We start from the raw sequence: 19316 nt of genomic DNA, 5'->3' as shown, positions 1-19316 counted from the left end.
AGCACTTTGAAATATGACATGTGTCAAGCATTGGCAATATCAAACACAGAATCTAAAACCTTGATATTTGATGACTCACCCATTAATAAAATCCTGGGAAGAGTCACAATTACCTAGAAATTTTACTAGACTCACCACAAAAATACTTTGGCTGCAGCAAGGGGTCAGAAATTAAGTATTCTATCACAAAATTACTTTCTGACTCTCCAATGTCTCTCCTCCACTTGCAGGACATGTCCAGTGTAAGATGAAATATTTTCTACCTGTCTTAAGCACAGCTCCAGCAACACAAAAGATCAATACCACCTCATAACAAAGTAGATGTCTTTAATATCAATCACTTAAGTCACTGCTCACTTAAGTCACTATGTTGGATTGCCTGTGAAGCTCATGCAACAAAACATTTAGGTTATATATATGCAAACTGTGCTCATTCTAAATTTATATCCTAAATACTATACTCCACATTATGAGTATCTGTCTCCCATATTGATCGGAAGTATTACACTTATTCCCGATCTTAAATACATCATAATTTGGCACACTGGAATCTAACAGTCTATTGAGTTTCTGCACTTACCGAGTGTAGTTCAATGTGGGGAGGCAGGGAGAAAAAAGTCTGTCTTTCTGGATATCAGCAAAGGCACAGCCATCTCCTCTGTTGTCCACTACTGATTTCTCCAGTTCCCTAAGAGTTACCCACAAATTAAATTTTCAGAACTTGCTAACAACAATGATATACAAGCACTGCTAAATCAAATAATCAATACCAAAGCAGTTTGAATATTGCAATCACTAGTTTATACCTGTCAATACCCAATTGTCCGTTATATCAACGTGTGCAGAAACCTGCATTTATATTGTTCAAATACTCTTAAAAGATAAATTGACAAAATAAATAATGGAAAATAGCCTCCTCTGCCATTTTAAAACCATGAGCAATTCTCTAACTCAAGATCATATTCTTGTCTACTCTCCATAATCCCAGATTCCCCAAATACTCTTGATCTCAGCCTTAAACATATCCAAAGACTGAACATCCATAGCCCTCTAGGGAACATAAATCCCAAATCTTCACAGTCCAAGTAATGAGCTGAGGCTTAAAAGGCTAACTCATTATCTTGAAATTAAGTTACCTAAATTTTAGATTTGAGACAAAAGATTGCAAATGCGAGAATCTTAAGCAAAAGAACAGCATCTGTGGAGGGAAATGGAAAGATGATATTCCGGTTTGTGAATCTTCTTCAGACTGATCATTTAATTTATCTGTAGAAGAAGAGTATTGACCTAAAGTTTTGTCTATCCATTTCCCTCCAGTTGCTGCCTGACACGTTGAATTCTAGATTCAACAGTCAGAGGTAAGACACTTAGCACCTATCATTACATTTCTTTGCACACTCGACAAGTATTATAATTTTATATAAAAAATCCAGGGTAATGCCAATCAGTTGTGCAGTTAATTTAAATCACATGAATAATCAGATAGCTAATCTATCTTTATTTAGATCTGTGCAAGACAGATTTAATATTTGTTGATCGAGGATTCAAGGATTACTAAATCTTATATAGCAGCTTTAATGTAAGAAAATGACTCAAGATTATTACTAATGGCATAATCATGAAATGGCAGATGAAAGAAAAAGAGTACATTTGGAAAGAATGACAAAATGTCTAATTAGCAGGGTTACAGAGGAGCCAAGGAAATTAGGGAGGGAATTCCAGCACATTGAGCCGACAGGCTGAAGATGCAAATGCAAAAGCTTTTTGAGCATCTTAAACAACTTCACCACTTGCTTTAACTGCTGTCTACACACTGAATTTCCTACCAATGCATTGTAATTTAATCACATATTAGCATCCACTTTCTTATAAAAGACCACTCATGCTTCAATTGGTTCCAAGGACCTATTCCATCACTTCCTTCAGCCATATCGCTAAAAAACTGTTTTATTAAACGTTTGCTTTCTTGCTCAGATGATTAGAGATCTCTGTACCCATCCAAATCAGAACCTGAAACTACAGAGAGTCACACAAATAGGGTGCTTCAGGTAATTTACACACTTCCAATTTATAAATAGCAATATTTGCACTAGTTCGTAAAGCAACAAATGAAAATCACACCCTTACCGTCCAAATAAATACAAGGTTTCAAAGACTTATCTTTACTGAATCCTACAGAGTAGCTCTGATAATCTGATATCTCAGTAAAGTGGAGTATGAATGCCAATAGTTTGAAATTATGGCTAAAAGGTTTACCCAGGTATTTGTCCTATAAAAATTCCTTAAATCTACACAAATCAAAAAGATGATCACTTAATCTATTCATTTCAAATTATTTTACTGAGACAGATTCCACAATGTTAATAACTTCTTACAATACAAAACAAATAATTTTTCAGCAAATCATAGTGCACCGAACACAAGGAAGCCATCTCCTTGTGCTTGATCTGTCATGGCTGATCTACAACCTAATTCCATATACCTGTCTTCAGCCCTCATCCTTTGCTATCTTCATTTAACAAAAAAAATTATCAAAGATTTAAAACTAACTTCTGACAACATAAATTCTCATTTGAAAAAGTGTTTTGAACTTCCATGAAAAGGTGTTACTTTTCTTCAATCCTTAAAAGCCTGGCTCCATTACCTAGGCCATTCACTCGAGAAGTATATTCTTATATCTCCCCATTAATTTTCCCTTAATATCATAATCACTACTAATATGCATTTATCAGCATAGAGAGCTTGATATTTTTAACAGAAATCATATTTCTTCTCTGTTTGCTCAATAATTCTTCACTATTATGAGAATTAAAGCGTACTCACACCAAAAAGAACTTAGGTTCATAAGATGTCAAAATCTGGAGCAGGCAGCTGGTGCATGTCAGGCAGTACAAATTTGACATTTTAACAGCTGTGACTGTACTCAGGCAGGAACATTTCCAGATTAATAAGAAAGAATACTGACACAAAATAAGCAGACAAAGGCAATAAAGGTAAATATATTAATCATGCACTTCACACAAACATCTGTTCTGAGAAAAATATCAGAAGTGGTTCTGTCAGGGCTCCCCCACAGTTCATTGGGAAAATAACAGAATAGGTTAAGGAGAAGCAGGAGATTTCAGGCTCAACCTCAAGATTCCATGCTGAGTTAGCAGTTCTCAGCAAGAATTGAATGGTCAGGCTAATTTAAATAACCAGAAGCTAAAGAGGACAAAGTAATTTAGCTGAACTTCAATTCCTGAACAACTGCCACTGCTGGATGATGGACAGAAGTGAACACCAAAAAGAGTGCCTTGAACAGTCACTCTTCATTCCTAATGCAAATATCCTTTACACTGGTGATCATACAAATGTTTCTTCCACAACCTTTATTAAGGGAAAAAAAAGCAAAGCGGCTGAAGTATGGACACACAACATAAAAAAAGTACATTACATGGACAAGGGCTTTGGCCCACAATATGTGCACTGAAAAAGATGCCAAATTAAACTGATCCCATCTGTCTGCAAAGTGGTCCGTATCCCTCTAATCCCTGCAAGTTTGTGTGTCTGTCTGAATGCCTCTTAAACATTGCCATCCTATCTGCTTCTACCAACTCCCCTGGCAGCATGTCCCAAGCACCTATCACTGTGTCATATAGTCATAGAACCAGCAACGGCAACAGGGTTTTCAGCCCAATTTCATCCATGCCAATCAAGGTAAAATAGCAACATTGTATGGGTGGAAATAAATGCCCTTTTTGATGACTGGACTTTAATATTAAATTTATAACGTAAAATATCAGGGAAATTATTTTTGATCCACCCACTGCCTTCCCCCATCTTGACCACGACCTAGACAAACTTTTTTTTCTTTCTCTCTCTGTTCTGCCAGAGTCTCAGACATATTAACTGTTTTTCTTTCTAATGATCAATAAAAGCACCTTAATCAACCTACCACCTACAAGGCCCCGTCAGCACTGAACAATGAGAATCTAACCATATTTGATTCTCAGCAGATGCAACCTAAAATATGTACAGAAAATATGTACAGAAAATTCAACATGCAAAATCTAACGTCTCAGTGTCCTCGATTGTTCATGCAACACTTTTGAATTGTGTTAAGGAAATACAAAATGCAATATCAGACTGTGTGTCCAGCCTGCAATTCTCTGGCACTTACTGTCAGTGAATAAAATACTCTGACCCGAATAAGGGGTTTGACACCCAAAATATTACGATGATCAAGTTATTTTATTTAAACAATACTTACATTCTGGAATCAAGCTTCAGCAGAAATCCCAATCGATCATATTCTAGAAAAAAATAGAAAACAGACAATTAAACAAACATATTTTCCTACAGGTTTACTGCCAGCTATAACTTAGTAATTTGATATTAGTATTATTTATTCTGAGCCCATTTTCAGTTTCTCCCCAAGATTTCCAATCATTTCCAGAATTTTCATAGAATTGTTTTCTTACCAATATTCTGTACTCAATGGACTGATCAGATATATCCGAGGATATTGCGGGAAACCAGAGAGGAAATTGCGGCAGCCCTGGTTGAAATTTACGCGTCATCCTTAAACACAGGAGAGGTGCCGGAAGATTGGAGGGTGGCAAATGTGCCTCTTTTCAAGAAGGTCTGCAGGGAAAACGCTGGAACTATAGGCCAGTGAGCTTAACATCTGTAGTTGGAAAGTTACTGGAGAGTATTCTGAGGGATAGGTTAGTCAGCATGGGTTTGTACGTGGGAGGTCGTGTCTCACAAATCTGATTGATTTTTTTGAAGACGTGACCAAAAAAGGTTAACGAGGGCAGAGCTGGAAATGTTGTGTACATGGATTTCAGTAAGGCATTCGACAAGGTGCCGCATGGTAGGCTGCTCTGGAAGGTTAGATCGCATGAGATCCAAGGAGAGATAGCTGAATGGATAGCAAATTGGCTGCATGGAAGGAAGCAGGGGGTGATGGTGTAAGGTTGCTTCTCGGACTGGAGGCCTGTGACTAGTGGTGTGCCTCAGGGTTCGGTGCTGGGCCTGTTATTGTTTATGATATACATCAATGATTTGGATGAGAACATGCAGGGCAAGATTGAGAACATACAGGGCAAGATTAGCAAGTTTGCTGATGATACAAAAGTGAGCAGTTTTGCAGATAGTGAAGATGGTTGTGAAAGATTGCAGCAGGATCTGGATTGATTGGCCAGGTGGGCAGAGGAATGGTTGATGGAATTTATACAGAGAAGTGTGAAGTGTGGCATTTTGGGATATCGAACAAGGGCAGGACCTACAGAGTAAATGGTAGGCCTCTGGGTCATGTTGTAGAGCAGAGGGATCTAGGAGTACAGGTGCATGTTCCTTGAAGGTCGAGTCACAGGTAGATAAGGTGGTCAAAAAGGCTTTTGGCACTTGGCCTTCAACAGTCAGAGTATTGCTTATAGAAGTTGGGAGGTCATATTCCAGTTGTATGAGACGTTGGTGAGACTGCATTTAGAATATTGTGTTCAGTTCTGGGCACCCTGTTAGAGGAAAGATATTGTCAAGCTTGAAAAGGTTCAGAAAAGATTTACGAGGATGTTGCTAGGTCTAGAGGGTGTGAGGTATAGGGAGAGGTTGAGTAGGCTGGGTCTCTATTCCATGGAGCGCAGGAGGATGAGGGGAGATCTTATAGAGGTATACAAAATCATGATAGGAATAGTTCGGGTAGATGCACAGAGTCTTTTGCCCAGAGTTGGGGAATCGAGGACCAGAGGACAGGTTCAAGGTGAAGGGGAAAAGATTTAATAGGAATCCGAGGGGTAGCTTTTTCACATAAAGGTTGATGGGTGTATGGAACAAGCTGCCAGAGGAGGTAGTTGAGGCTGGGACTATCCCATCGTTTAAGAAACAGTTAGACAGGTACATGGATAGGACAGGTTTGGGGGGATATGGACCAAGCGCAGGCAAGTGGGACTAGTGTAGCTGGGACATTGTTGGCAGGTATGGGCAAGTTGGGCCGAAGGGCCTGTTTCCACACTTTATCACTCTATGACTCCAAATAGTTTCTGACATACCTCAATTCACACATGACAGAGAATTTTTCGTTAAATCATTATTCGAGATTGTACATGCACAATCATTTTCAGACTCTTACCAAGTTAACAGTGAGATAAATTACTAAAAGGATAAGATAGTTTGTTGGTATTAATTAAAATCACCAAGCGGAATTTAAACAGGCCCTTTCTCACTCTTCAATGTAAATTCCATCTTCCAATTCCCAGCCTTTTCCATATTATTATATTCCTGAACAGGCAAAATTTTACTAGCTTTTGATACAGCATCGCCATTAATCAAATTTGCAAATTAGTTACATGATAGATTTTACACAGTTCCATGGATTCCCAGAGTATTACAGTTTATGTGTATTATTCCACTATTTCAGTGCACTGCATAAATAAACTTCAAACATACAAAATTATAGAAATGACTAAGTGCAATACAATGGGCTATAGATAAATGAGAAGAATTAATTCAAGAAACCTATCTGCAAATAAAATGCTGACATTCCCAAACACAAAAACGATGAGTCTGATATTATTACAAAATCAATATTACAACAGTGTGTCAGCTAAACAAATCAATAGAGCAGATGTCCAGCAATATTTATACCTAAAAATGAAAGGGATATTAGTTGAGATATACCAAGAAGATCAAATTCAAGTGAAAGAATGATAGAAATTTGCAGCAGAGAAGCTGTAGTTGCTCGTCCCTCATGTTCCATGCAGTACAGCAAGTCGTAGCTTCCACAATATGGTACAGATCCTCCACTGATCCATAGCCAGTCCTCTGTGCCTGATATTTGCTATTATTTAGACCGGGTCCCAGGTATAGTTTTTCAGGTAAGACAGCTTTTTGATTAGTGAGGCCTCGCACAGCAAACGTCACCCATTCCTTCTCTCCAAGTTGCTGCCTGACCTGCAAAGTTACTCCAGCATTTTGTGATACCTTCGATTTGTACCAGCATCTGCAGTTATTTTCCTACGTAATCAGGTATCATGTATTTTAGCTCAAAGCCACAATGTCAGTACCAGATCAGCATCATGGGTACAGAGGTAATTTGGGACTTATTATGTTGTCCAATATTTTTCGACATTTATTAGTGTTGAGGATCAGAGTCCATATGAACGTTAAGTGCAATATGAAAATAACGTGGCAGACAACTTAAATTTTACAGCTCTTCAATACCAATGTTGCTTCATGTCAAGCTCCTGTATCAGAGCATGAAACACAATCAGTGATTAGCACCAAGGTGGAACTCACGGTAAAACAATGGTACATCCTAATGGCTTTATGACAACCCATTGCTATCAATGAACCTAAATTAGTACTGGTATCAGCAGAATGGGGTTAGGAGGGAGAGATAGGTCAGCCATGATTCAATGGCAGAGTAGACTTGATGGGCCGAATGGCCTAATCTGCTCCGATCACTTATGAACATAAAGAACCTTAAAATATCTCAGATTATCACATACATTTAAAAATAGTTTACATGAATTGGGTTAATAAGCAAATGTCAAATCAAAAACTTAAAATACCTAAAACTTACTCAAATTAATTCAAAACAAAATGTAAAGGAAAATAAATGTACCATTTATCGGCATTTATCCTTCAAAATCAGTTGATCACTTATTTCAAATGAATGGAGATGCACTACTTAAAGCCGAGGGGCTAGATGCAAGGTTGTACAGCGATTTCCTAAAAATATAACATCTGCATAAACTGCAATTGATATTACAACTCATGTAAAAGATTGGACAACTCATCGGATATTAATGATTTTCACATATCATGTGAAGAACGACGTCACTCATTTTTTATGGAATGCCATTTTATGCTTTTTAGCATTGTTATTTGCTGGTGCTTTTACTCAAAACATCAGTTAATGGATGACGTTGCGGGTCGAAACCCTTCTTCAGTCTGAAGAAGGGTCTCGACCCGAAACATCACCCATTACTTCTCTCCAGAAATGCTGCCTGTCCCGCCGAGTTACTCCAGCATTTTGTGTCTATCTTCGATTTAAACCAGCATCTGCAGTTCTTTCCTACACATCAGTTAATGCGTATCAACCTGGATGTAACGGCGCTGCCCGAGCAGCTGCGGCTCACCTGAGGGCCGTTTGTCTTTTCCTTCTTGTCTTGTTTTTAATGTTAGATGTATGTTATAGTTTACTTTTAGTTGTGTATTATGTAGGGGGTGGGGGAGGGGGGATTTTTTAAAAAATCTCCTTCTTCAACGGAGATCATCCGGGTCGCATTTCCATTCGTGCTGCTGCCTAGCAACAGGGAGCTGGCGGCCTCCAGACTTACTTACCATCGCGGAGTTGGCTGACTTTGGAGGCTTCTGCCACGGGCCCTGTGGACTGTGGCGTCGGGAGCTCGTGGGTCCCTGGTTGGCTACCGAGTTTCGGGGGCTCCAGCGGCAGCATCTTCGTCCACCCAGAATCATGGGCCTTGGGTCGGCTCTTTCGTCCGGCACGGCTTGGAATCGGCCGCGCGATCTTCCATCGCCCGGCGGGGACTTCAGGGTCGGGAGCCTCGATTGCCTCAACGTAGCAGCTTTGAATGCCCGACCACGGGTGAAGAAGCAAGAAGGAGATTGGACTTTCTTTTTTACCTTCTATCACAGTGTGGAGGTGCCTGGAGGAGAGTCACTGTGATGGATGTTTGTGTTGAATTGTGTAGTTGTGTGTTTTGTTGCTTTTTTAGTGTTGTGACTGCGTGGTAACTACATTTCGTTCAAACTTATTTTGAATGACAAATAAAGATTTTGTTTTAGATTTAGAGATTGCAATTATCCTGGGACATGGAGAAAAGCACAAACTTTAGAGCACTATTCTGATTTGTTTTAAATCATTAATAAAACTTAGTGTTCTGATAGTATTAGACAAATTTATTTTTGTTGGGGGAGTCATCAGACCACACACACAGAAGGAAACAAAAAAGCTCAATCAAAGTTACCTCCAGGCACTTTTAACTCTAGGAATACTTGTACAAAACGTATTAGGCCAAAAAAGTGTTTATACTAAGAGCTGTCACCACCTGGATCCAAGCACTCTTTCCTGTTCACACAGAGCATTTCTTGTGATATTCTTGTCAATCTCTTTGAAAGTAGTCATTCAGAACACTGACACATGATGACAGTATTCACTCAACATCTGATTACAGAAAAGAATGTGCATTAGGACAGAAGAAATACTCATTCGACACAGATGACTGCACATCCAAAGGAAACAATAAGGAGGATTGCCACTTGTACGTTAAAAGATACAAAGTTTATTTTTTTGTGCCATCCATAAATGTAATTTAGTTGTTCTATTCATGGAAATGCAAAATTGTAGGACAAACATTTCTATAATTACAAAGCACAATTGTGAAACAGAATCTTTCATCTTTTTATTCCCAATCCACACTAGTGTGCACCATAGTGGAGGAAAGATCTCTATCAAAAATGCATGATGTTCTGAAAAACAAAATTCCACTCATATTTAAATCAATTATTAACGTAAATCATAATATTAAAAGCAAACCCAATAATTTTTCAACTATATCATGAAGAGAACAGCATTATATGTTAATGAAGCTGAAACTGAACCACCACACATTTTTTGTGTAACACATCTTATGGATGATGTAGCTATGCCCAGCTAAAGCATTTTACAGAAGCTATATATTTTAAAAAGTGAGAAATAACACAAGTCAGTCAAATGGCATAAAAGAGGTACAACACATCTCCTCTTTTACCCTACAGGTCTCATAGCTTTACTGAAACTATGAATAGGTCATGATACCCAAAAGACTACTTACTGCTTAGAAAGGAGGTAATTTCCACCCTTGTGGTTAGTTTCAATATGCATAAGAACACTTTATTACCAAGACATATGGCAGATATGTGATCCACAGTATTGAATTACGAAAGTAAACAAAGCCACACACAGCCACATAGTGCCAGTTATGCCACCCAATATCAAGAATGATTTATTTTTTATTTTATTTGCACAACTTTGTATTTAGTTTCAAAGTTGTCGGAACAGTGCACAGTATCTACAGTCCATGGTAAAGGGCTATCAAGATCCATTGTATTGAATTACTAAAGCAAAAAGTGAAATAAAATGAATTAGAAGGTAGTTTGGCACAGGGTGTAGGAAAGAATGGGGGTGGGGGGATGATTTGTTGGGTGCAAAATAAGAAGTTTCATTTGTACCTTTCTTGCAGGCTTCTTTTAGGACAACAGCTGTAAGATGTGGAATTATATTTTCAATTCTTTGTACTGTAGCATTAAAAATAAGACAAAAACTAAAAGCTGTAAAAACACTAAGGAACTCTAATGAACTGTGAAAAACAAAATCTGAAACATGGTCCTGTTCTAAGGATGAAAACTTGGAAGGACATAGAGTGATACTTATAAGAAAGTAGACAAAAATAGGAAGTAATGTAGTCCATTACATATCAAGGATACCGGTAGTAAATTAGTTTGATTTGTAAGACAGGAAGGGAGCTAGTGGAATTGCAAAATTAGCTCTTTGGTTAGACTTCCATTGAAAAACCATAGAAACATGGAATTAAATCCAAGCTAAGAATAGCAATCTGTTTTGATATTGTCGGTAAAAGAACACGTTGTTCTTTGAACATACAGCAAGGAGAGAACAGGAGTTGTACTGAAACTTCTAATATATAAATTCAGAAAAGTCAAATAATTTCAAGTAAAACACAAGGTGCAGGAGTAACTCTGTGTGTCAGGCAGCATCTGTGGAGGGAATGAATAGCAACATTTCGGATCAAGACCCTTCTCCTGTCTGAAGAAGGACCGGAGCAAAAATGTCACCCATGCCTCCCTCCATCCCCCATCCCCCCCACCTTTCCAAACACAGCCATCTCCCTTATATGGTCCCACACTTCACATTCGTTTCCCATTAGATTCCATCATACTCAGGTCCTGACGACCACCATCAATCATAGCCCAGACATTGTTGTTACGCTTGTCCCTCCATCTGATTCCATCCAACTATCCACCTCTTCTCACCTTCTAAATGTTATCTCTTGCCCCAACCCCCTTACTTTTTCTCCCCTCCTCTTCCGTCTCCATGTAATCAAATTGTTCTGTTGTAATAACCCCCAAAAAGTATTTGTTCATTACGTTAAAGGTCAATTTAATTTACTCATTTCTCCTCCATAGGCATAGTTATGCCAATAAGCAAATTGATAGAATTTGGCAAATTATTACTATTGCTTAGCAAATTGATTGGATTTATGCATGTAGACTGTAATGATTTCAGGTAAATAAATTATGTGTAATTGTTTATTTTAAGAACAACTATTTATTTAATTGTCGGTGCAAGTGTCAACATTTCAAATACTATTTACAAAACCTGTTTGTCTTTGGTGTTTGCCATATGTAAGGTGTCTTCAAATGTGATTGCGCTCAGCCATTTGGATAACAGTATTTTTGTTGCAATACACTTTGATCCAATGTTTGACAGCAGCCAACATCAGAACAGAGGCAAAAAAAATAGCTGAATCCCTGCAGGCAGATTTCTTCAACAACAACTTTGTCACTTCAACACATTCACCAAAATATGGGCCTAATCTCTCCCATTTCTATGGTCAGTTGTTCATTAAGATTACTTGCTAGGTTTAATTCGATTTGGTCTTTTCATTATTTTAAAGATCATGCCTCCATTTAATCCTTTGTAATTGGATGGATTGGTTTATTATTGTCACATGTATCAAGACACTGTGAAAAACTTTGTTTTGTGTGCTATCCAGGCAAATCATCCCATATATGAGAATAATAAAACCATACACAAGTACACCAGAAGGCAAAGAGAGAGGAAATAGACTTTCAATATTATGTACAGTGCTGTTATAAATATGTGGGTATTGGTGGACAACTTTAACATCCATGTTTAAAACTATCTGTGTTGTGAGTAAACTAACATTCACTTTAACTCCATCTTATTAGACATAATACCCAGAGTATGCCAAAACTGGGATGCAACAAGGTACATTATTTCAAGGCTGCACAGTACAGTCGATTGAAAATAACTTCAGACATTAGCCAAATTTAAGCCAACGGAGCAGCAAAGTAAAAAACAATTTTCTGAAGGAATTCAGAGAGTCAGGCAGCATCTGTGGACGGAAACGAACTGGTGACATTCCAGGTGGGGACCCTTCTTCAAGACTACAGTTTCTATGTTTCTACTACAAAGTAACATGCCTGGGCCGCAAAGACCTGCCCATAAAGACAGTGTGAGCACCAGTTTAAATTTCCCCTCTTCCAACATCTATCACTACTTTTGATTTCTGAAGAGTTTGTGCAACATAGAACAAAACTGATATTATAAAGCTAGCTATAGAATATGGCAGGAAGAAAATAATGAAGCAATTTTGTTTCTAACTCTAAACATAATATTTAAATAGCAATTGGAACATACCCGTGAATTAAGATAGAAGCTGATATATCATAAAATATATAGTATGCAAAATCCATGAAATTCTGAAAGAATAGTAACAAGCTCAAACCCCAGTGGACTTGTATTGTAACTTTATTTGTCATATAGTAAATATACTGCCAGGAATTCGCAGGAAATCAATTTCACAGGAAATTAAACTGAACTGTTGAATATTGCCAATAAAAAAATCTTGAAATTTACTATTATTTAATTTACCCAGTCATTTTGTGGCCACGTGGTCATATGGCTTTATTCAAAGCAGTGTTACAGTTGGGCAAAGTTTAAGTGTCAACATCTTTGGGCTATCTCAACTTTGTGAAATTCCTTCAGCTTTTCTTTATGTTTTATAGTTTGACAAGCACGTCCATGTGTATTGGCCAACTAAAACTGTCACACAGAAGAAGGGTCCCGACTGAAACATCACCTATCCATGTTCTCCAAAGATGCTGCCTGACTGCTGAGTTACTCCAGCACTTTGTCTTTTTTCCACCTATACTTGTGATGCATTGAAAAAATCACCTTCAGACTTTTTTGTGGAATTTTTAACATTTAAAAAAGTAAATCAAGCTATACTTCTGAAATAGTTCAATGATTAAGTGAAAAAAATATCATCAGGAAAAAACGTCTGATTTCAAGATGTTGTTCAAGTTTTATTCACAATGTAAACAGGGGGCAAGATGGCTCCTCCCATCTTGGAGGGAAAACAAAATGAAAAGAGAATGATATTTTATACTCAGAACATTAAAGCCAACTAAACATTCTCAAAATTATTCAATTTACAATATGTTCTAGAACTTTAGTCTTGCAACCCTACAGAAAATCAGACATTCAAAATTTGTGAGCTCATAAAAGCACCTAATGGAGAAAGTTATCTCATAAATCAATACTCTAGTTGTCACGGAATTTGAAATCTTTACGGTGTTGAGATGCAGTGATTCAGAAAAGGTCCATTAATGCTGAATAAACAGATCTTCTAACAATAAACATTAAGAATGTCTATTAGGATAAAGTTAGAAAGAAAAATTCTGTTTAAGTACTGCATGAAGTTTGGAGTCCTCTTCCACTGTAAAGAATTCACTCTGGCCTCTGCATTAAGCTGTCATTGGTTACAGTTAAAGAACACAGTCTGTTTAATTTATTGCTGCCATCTCCAGCTTAAAACAAAATCGACTTGTAGAACCAACAGTTGCATTGCCTTATTTTTATCTCTCTTTATTGTTATAGATTTTACTATTACAGAATGCCCCCACAAATATACAAGACTATTTTAATTTTATATTAATCACTTAGTGGATAACAACAATTCACTGCAATTGTGCCTCTCGGGTGTAGTGTTGAGATGTTATGGAATGGATTAAATACAATAGGGCTAAGACAAGTCTATATGACAGCAAATCAAAGTGTTAACCTATAGGTTTAATTGTTTATGCTGTTTCTAAGATTTGCCTTCAAAAGAAATGCCTTCCAAGGAATGCAATGTACTGGATAGAGAGTGCAAAAATTGGTTCTGTAGCACAGACCTTTTCTGAAAATATGATGAAGGGGCTGAATTAATTCTAACATGGCCTCTGAAAGTGCACAGAGTTGTGGCATCAATATTAAAGAGAGTTATTACATGGACAGCTAACACCTGCCAGACGTATGCAGGGCAACCAGGATCATAAATATCAATCATCTTACAACAGTGATTTGACACAACCATGGCATTTTAAAGCTCAATAATCCAGCACCTCAGTGCAGTTAAACAGCATTCAACAGCAGGAAGGACTCATTCCTGCTCTTTCTCCTTCTGACTCAAACATGACTACAATGTCCTCTAAAAGGATAAACAGCTACTTTCAGGTTAATTGCTGTTTGAATGTTACTATTTATTGCAAAAAGTATTCAGATGTTTTGAGCACTGTGGAGTTCTTTATTAACTATTAAGACGCATGACATATGCTCAAGAATTATGGCCTAACTTGAGGCTTCTAATAGGGTGCTTCTGGAGCCCTCGTAGTAAGCAATTAACTTCTACCTAGTCTTAAAATGTTCCGTTAGTGAAAATATTAACCTCTGTGAAATTTAAATTAAATCTGAAGTTGTTTAGGGGGTCCACCGGTAGCCCGAAGTTGAAGGGTTATGCCCTCTACTATGTGCATACGGCAGCTATTTGAATAGGATCCATTAATGAATGTAACATATATTAGCTGCCTTTAGTGTTTATTGTACATATTAGTGCTATGTTCTAGTGAGTCCTTTTTGTTCAGATATGTTTAAAACAACATAAGGCAGCTTTTTTGGAGTTTAAATATGTGCACAATAATAGCTGCCTTATATATTTTTAACGTTTTTGTGAATTTCACAGAAATACAAGTGGTTTTAGTTGGTGCTTTCCCATACAAATTGGTAATTGATGATATTTGGTTTCCCTTCCAATTCTGTGAAAGGTTGTCAAGTCTATTTTTAGTGTGCTGGAAAGTACATTTCCAAAAGCTTAACAAGGGGAATATCTAATTCCCCTGTCTATTTTTAGTGATAGGGACTGTCTGCAAGCCTTATTGTGTTGAAGTGAATTGGGATTATTTATCATTTTCATCCCTGCTTTTGCATCTTGTGACCCTTCTCGCTTTCATTTGCCTATTGTGAAATAGTTTTACACAGCTGAAAATGGATGAACAATCAACTGGAAGTCCAGCACCGTCAACTCCACCATCAGAACGATCTAGCACACCTACATCTGCTGCAAAGGTGACAAGTAAAACAGCTGAAATCTTTGGGCTTGGAAGTGGAATTACATCTTCAGATGCAGAAATCACAGGTTCACATCTACCAACATGTCGCCAAGTACTACGCTGTTTCATGTATCACCTTCAGAAGGGAGTCTCAGAATCCCGAACTAGAACTGAAGCTGCAAAAATTGTTCTTGCCAAAGTTCTTCCATTTTATGGAAAAGCAAACATTCCAGTGATTTCTGAGATCAAGGCTTGTCAGAAGATGATAAAACTGTTATATGAAAATGCAAAAATCAGGACCATACACATGCAAATGCTGAAGCAAAAAGAAAGGAAAAAGCACCGAGATGGCTGATTTAGCTTCAACTAGTTCACAGAGATTCAGTAGCAGTGAAGACAGTGGCAGTGAAACTAACACGACTGGTATTGGTGATAGTGTACAATGAATGTACATCTGCATCTTCATCTAGTACCCCCTGGAGTCATCGTCGCATCTATACTGGAACAACTGCCTTCATTCCACACAATACATTGAAATCACCAAAACTAGTGTCATTGGCAACTCGGATGAAAATAAAACATAAGGCTATTCTTTAATTATGTCAATATCTATCAAATAGTTGCCTCATGCTTAATTTTGTGGATATGAACTGTGAAATGATTCAACGTAACCTTAAATAGGGCAAATATGCAGAATGATTATACAGGAGCTATTATTTTTCAGAGTAACTCATTGCATAAATATAGCTTCCTTTTGCATAAAATGATAAACGCAATACAATGTTGATTGGCTCGTGGATCCCCTAGACAATAATTGATTTCAACCAAATTTTGTATGAGTGGTCCATTTAGGAAGTGGAACAAATTGAGGGTAGGCAGACTTTTTAAAAAAATCATGGGGCTCCAGAAGCACCCTAGCTTCTAACTAAACCAGTTATTGTCAAATAAAATAACATTACTCATGACTCCAGTGGGCAACCAGTGCATGTTCAAGTAGTACATATATAAAAATGCTGTGAAAGAAGGCTGCCTACGATATCAAAGCAATACTTCTGCTACTTTAGGCAATACTTTTATGGCCAATCTGCGAGGATCCTGAAGTACACAGCATAGAGACTGGCAAGATGCCTCTTGGAGTTTGTTGAACTCTACATTATCAAACCAGTGTGAGGATTCACACCAAACAGACATGGAAAGGCGAGGAAGAAGAGAGAAAAATTAACCTATCTGACTGTTTCTTGGCTGCACCCTCTATCTGACTCCAATACCAGTAAATGTAATTCAAATAATGATACCATTCATTAATGTATCATGAGCACACCATTCTCTGCTATTGTCTCAACTTTTTTTGAGCTATAATGCATTTACATCTCAAAGTTAGTTAATCCATTAGCTAATTTCTCTTATGCCTGGTGGAGTGTAACTTCTGCTTGCGCTGCAATGGAAGGTGGGATATTGGTCACCAGATGTTGTACATGCTTTATGGACTACAAGTGTGCAAATGCAGCTGTCTAGCATGAAAAAGGTGAACTCCAAGCTTTGCATAGGGGTAAAGTAGGACTTCATGTAACTTGACAATAAAACTGCCAAAGTATCAGCATTTACTGTGAATTATATATCAACGTGCTGCACTGGAACTCAACATAGGGAGCTGGCTGTTTATAGATTCAAACATTCGTAGAGTTATGGAACAAGAAATAAGCCCTTTGGCCCAACTCATCCATGCAACCAAGATGCCTACGGAAGCTAATCTCATCCCTCTAAAACTTGCTTCTCTGTGTACCTATCCAAATGTGGTTTAAATGCTGTATGTAATTTATCGCCTCCTCTTGCATCTTGTTCCAAATACCCACTACCCTCTGCATGGAAAAACTTGCCCAACGAAATACAGTCCCAGCCTATCCAATCTCTCTTTGTAACTTAAACCCTCCAGTCTACTCTTGCTGCCTATAATGCGTACAAGCCATTCACACTTGTTGCCTCTGGGCTATTCTCTAAATTTCACCCTGTTTGAGTACCTGACCTAGTGGATGAAAGCTTGAAATTGAGTGGTGTGTTTGTTTCATCTTCACAATCTGCTTGATCTATGTGGATGCTGAGCCAAAGTTCTGCCTTTGGCCTTCTGAAAAGAGAATGATACATGAATAAAGTGGAGATAAAAGTTAAATTAAGAGGTACATGAGTACACTATCTCCAACTAAAAAATCTGGTTTTTGAGGGGCAAGTAGAGTACAATAAGGAGGATTTGGTAGGAGTGCAATATCCATCAACTTTCTTTGGGCCTGCCAATTGGCCATAGCCTCAGCAATGGCTGCTCCAACAATGGCAAGCACTGCCTCCTCAAGTGCACAGCCCTGCAGCATTGCCCAAGCATGGAGCAGCATCTGTCCCAACCATTTGCCTGGTTTGGTGTCTTGATGGCTGGCATGTTGTTACGTTAGTAAGTGTGGCAGTGAATGTCAAGGCATATGTACGCACAATGTACTGGTCAATTTTGAATTTCTCAAGATATGTGCAAGCTGCGAATCAGTCCAAGTTTTATACAACACAAGATGAACCTAATAAAATTAGGTACACGGTTTGATTGGCAGAGATTGCGAGAAGGCTGGAATGAGTTGACTAGATTCTGGAGCTTGCTGTGTAATTGGTGGATATGGCATTTGGTGATACTTTCATTAACTGCAATATTTAATGTTATTGAGCTTGACTACTGGCTTCAACTGCTCTGGATATCTGATATCGCACCGCTGTGCTTGTAGAGTTTCCTGGACCCATGCTGATCAAGTCCTTCTCCTCACCACCACCTCCTCTGCCAAGTCCTCTAAGCAATTAGGGAAAATCTTGACCATTCCTTGAACCATTATTTTCTAGGCCAGATTTTCAGTAACTTATACTATTTAATCCAGCCACAATTAATTTTGTGTTGTAACAGCAGACTGGCTTTAAATTATTGCGGACCCTGTATAAATTAGTGGTGAGCACAAAGCTGGCAGATTGCCTGCAGAGGAAGCATCAGTCACTCATTCATCATACATGTTGATCCCAATATCTATTTTCAGGGGCTATGCACTTTAGTCCTATATCTTAGAATGAAACATTTGAGGTGGCAGAAACAAAATTGGCTGCACTTCAGTTAAGTTCGGCAATCACCAGACATGTTGCTCAAGAACGCACTAATCTTCAGAAACGTTACAGAAAAGCTGAGACGATCCTAAAGAGAATGACAGAGGTCAAAGATGGAAAACCTATTACGAACATGCTATGGTGATTCAGGTGATTTGAAAGCAATGAAACTTCATAACCGATCAAAGATCTTTAGATTTATTTCCATGTTCAACCCCACATCAATTAATTCAGAATTTAAAGAAATATGCAAAGCACCATTTCATATCTGCAAATTATGAAAATATATACCCTACATCCACAACTGATTTCTAATGCTGTGAAAGCAACCCAGTCTCAATTATTTTTATGGAAAACCAATTAAAACTATTTCAAAAAGAAAAATGAAAAGTTTAGATATTTTCCAGCTTTTGGAGAAATCAGAAGCAAAACCCAATACTCTGTTTGGGTGCAGAGATAAAGGAAACTCTTTCAGCAGATTATACAGAGGAAGTCATTTGTCAAATACAACAGTTACAATATAAGTAAAGGCACATGTTAAACATGATGTAAAAATAGAAAAAGCATGCATGACATTAGGTTAATAATCAATTTTCTATGTTACTGCTGTTTTACAACAGCTTTGAGATCGGTATTCCTTCATTCATTTATTTTCTTTCCAATCTCCTTTATTATATTCTCCTTTTCCCATGCTGAGCTAGGTTCAAACAATCAGCAGGTGTCTGATGCCTTGGCTAAGTGACTATGGGGCCACAGTTTAAGAATAAGGAGTAGGCCATTTAGAACGGAGATGAGGAAAAACTTTTTGAATATTGAGTCAGAGAGTTGTAAATCTGTGGAATTCACTGCCTCAGAAGGCAGTGGAGGCCAATTTTCTGAATGCGTTCAAGAGAGAGCTAGATAGAGCTCTTAAGGATAGCGGAGTCAGGGGGTATGGGGAGAAGACAGGGACAGGGTACTGATTGAGAATGATCAGCCATGATCACATTGAATGGTGGTGCTGGCTCGAA

At 37.9% G+C, this 19316-nt stretch overlaps 1 protein-coding gene across 8 annotated transcripts in view; it reads right to left on the bottom strand.

Moving 5' to 3' along the window:
• Positions 1-19316, bottom strand: part of st3gal3a (ST3 beta-galactoside alpha-2,3-sialyltransferase 3a) — a 350137-nt gene that overhangs the window by 219765 nt on the left and 111056 nt on the right. For 5 of the 8 annotated variants that reach the window (XM_078408347.1, XM_078408350.1, XM_078408355.1 and 2 more), the window contains exons 3-4: positions 4253-4295; positions 581-688 (exon numbers count right to left, since the gene is read on the bottom strand). In XM_078408347.1, the coding sequence (XP_078264473.1) occupies positions 581-688; positions 4253-4295 (151 nt within the window). The remainder of the gene's footprint in view (positions 1-580; positions 689-4252; positions 4296-19316) is intronic. The other 3 variants (XM_078408351.1, XM_078408354.1, XM_078408356.1) reach the window with 1 other exon arrangement.

Source organism: Rhinoraja longicauda, chromosome 11, assembly GCF_053455715.1.
Source record: "Rhinoraja longicauda isolate Sanriku21f chromosome 11, sRhiLon1.1, whole genome shotgun sequence".
NCBI lineage: Eukaryota > Metazoa > Chordata > Chondrichthyes > Rajiformes > Arhynchobatidae > Rhinoraja > Rhinoraja longicauda.
The sequence above is the reverse complement of the archived record's forward strand: the minus strand, read 5'-3'. Positions and strand labels throughout refer to the sequence as shown.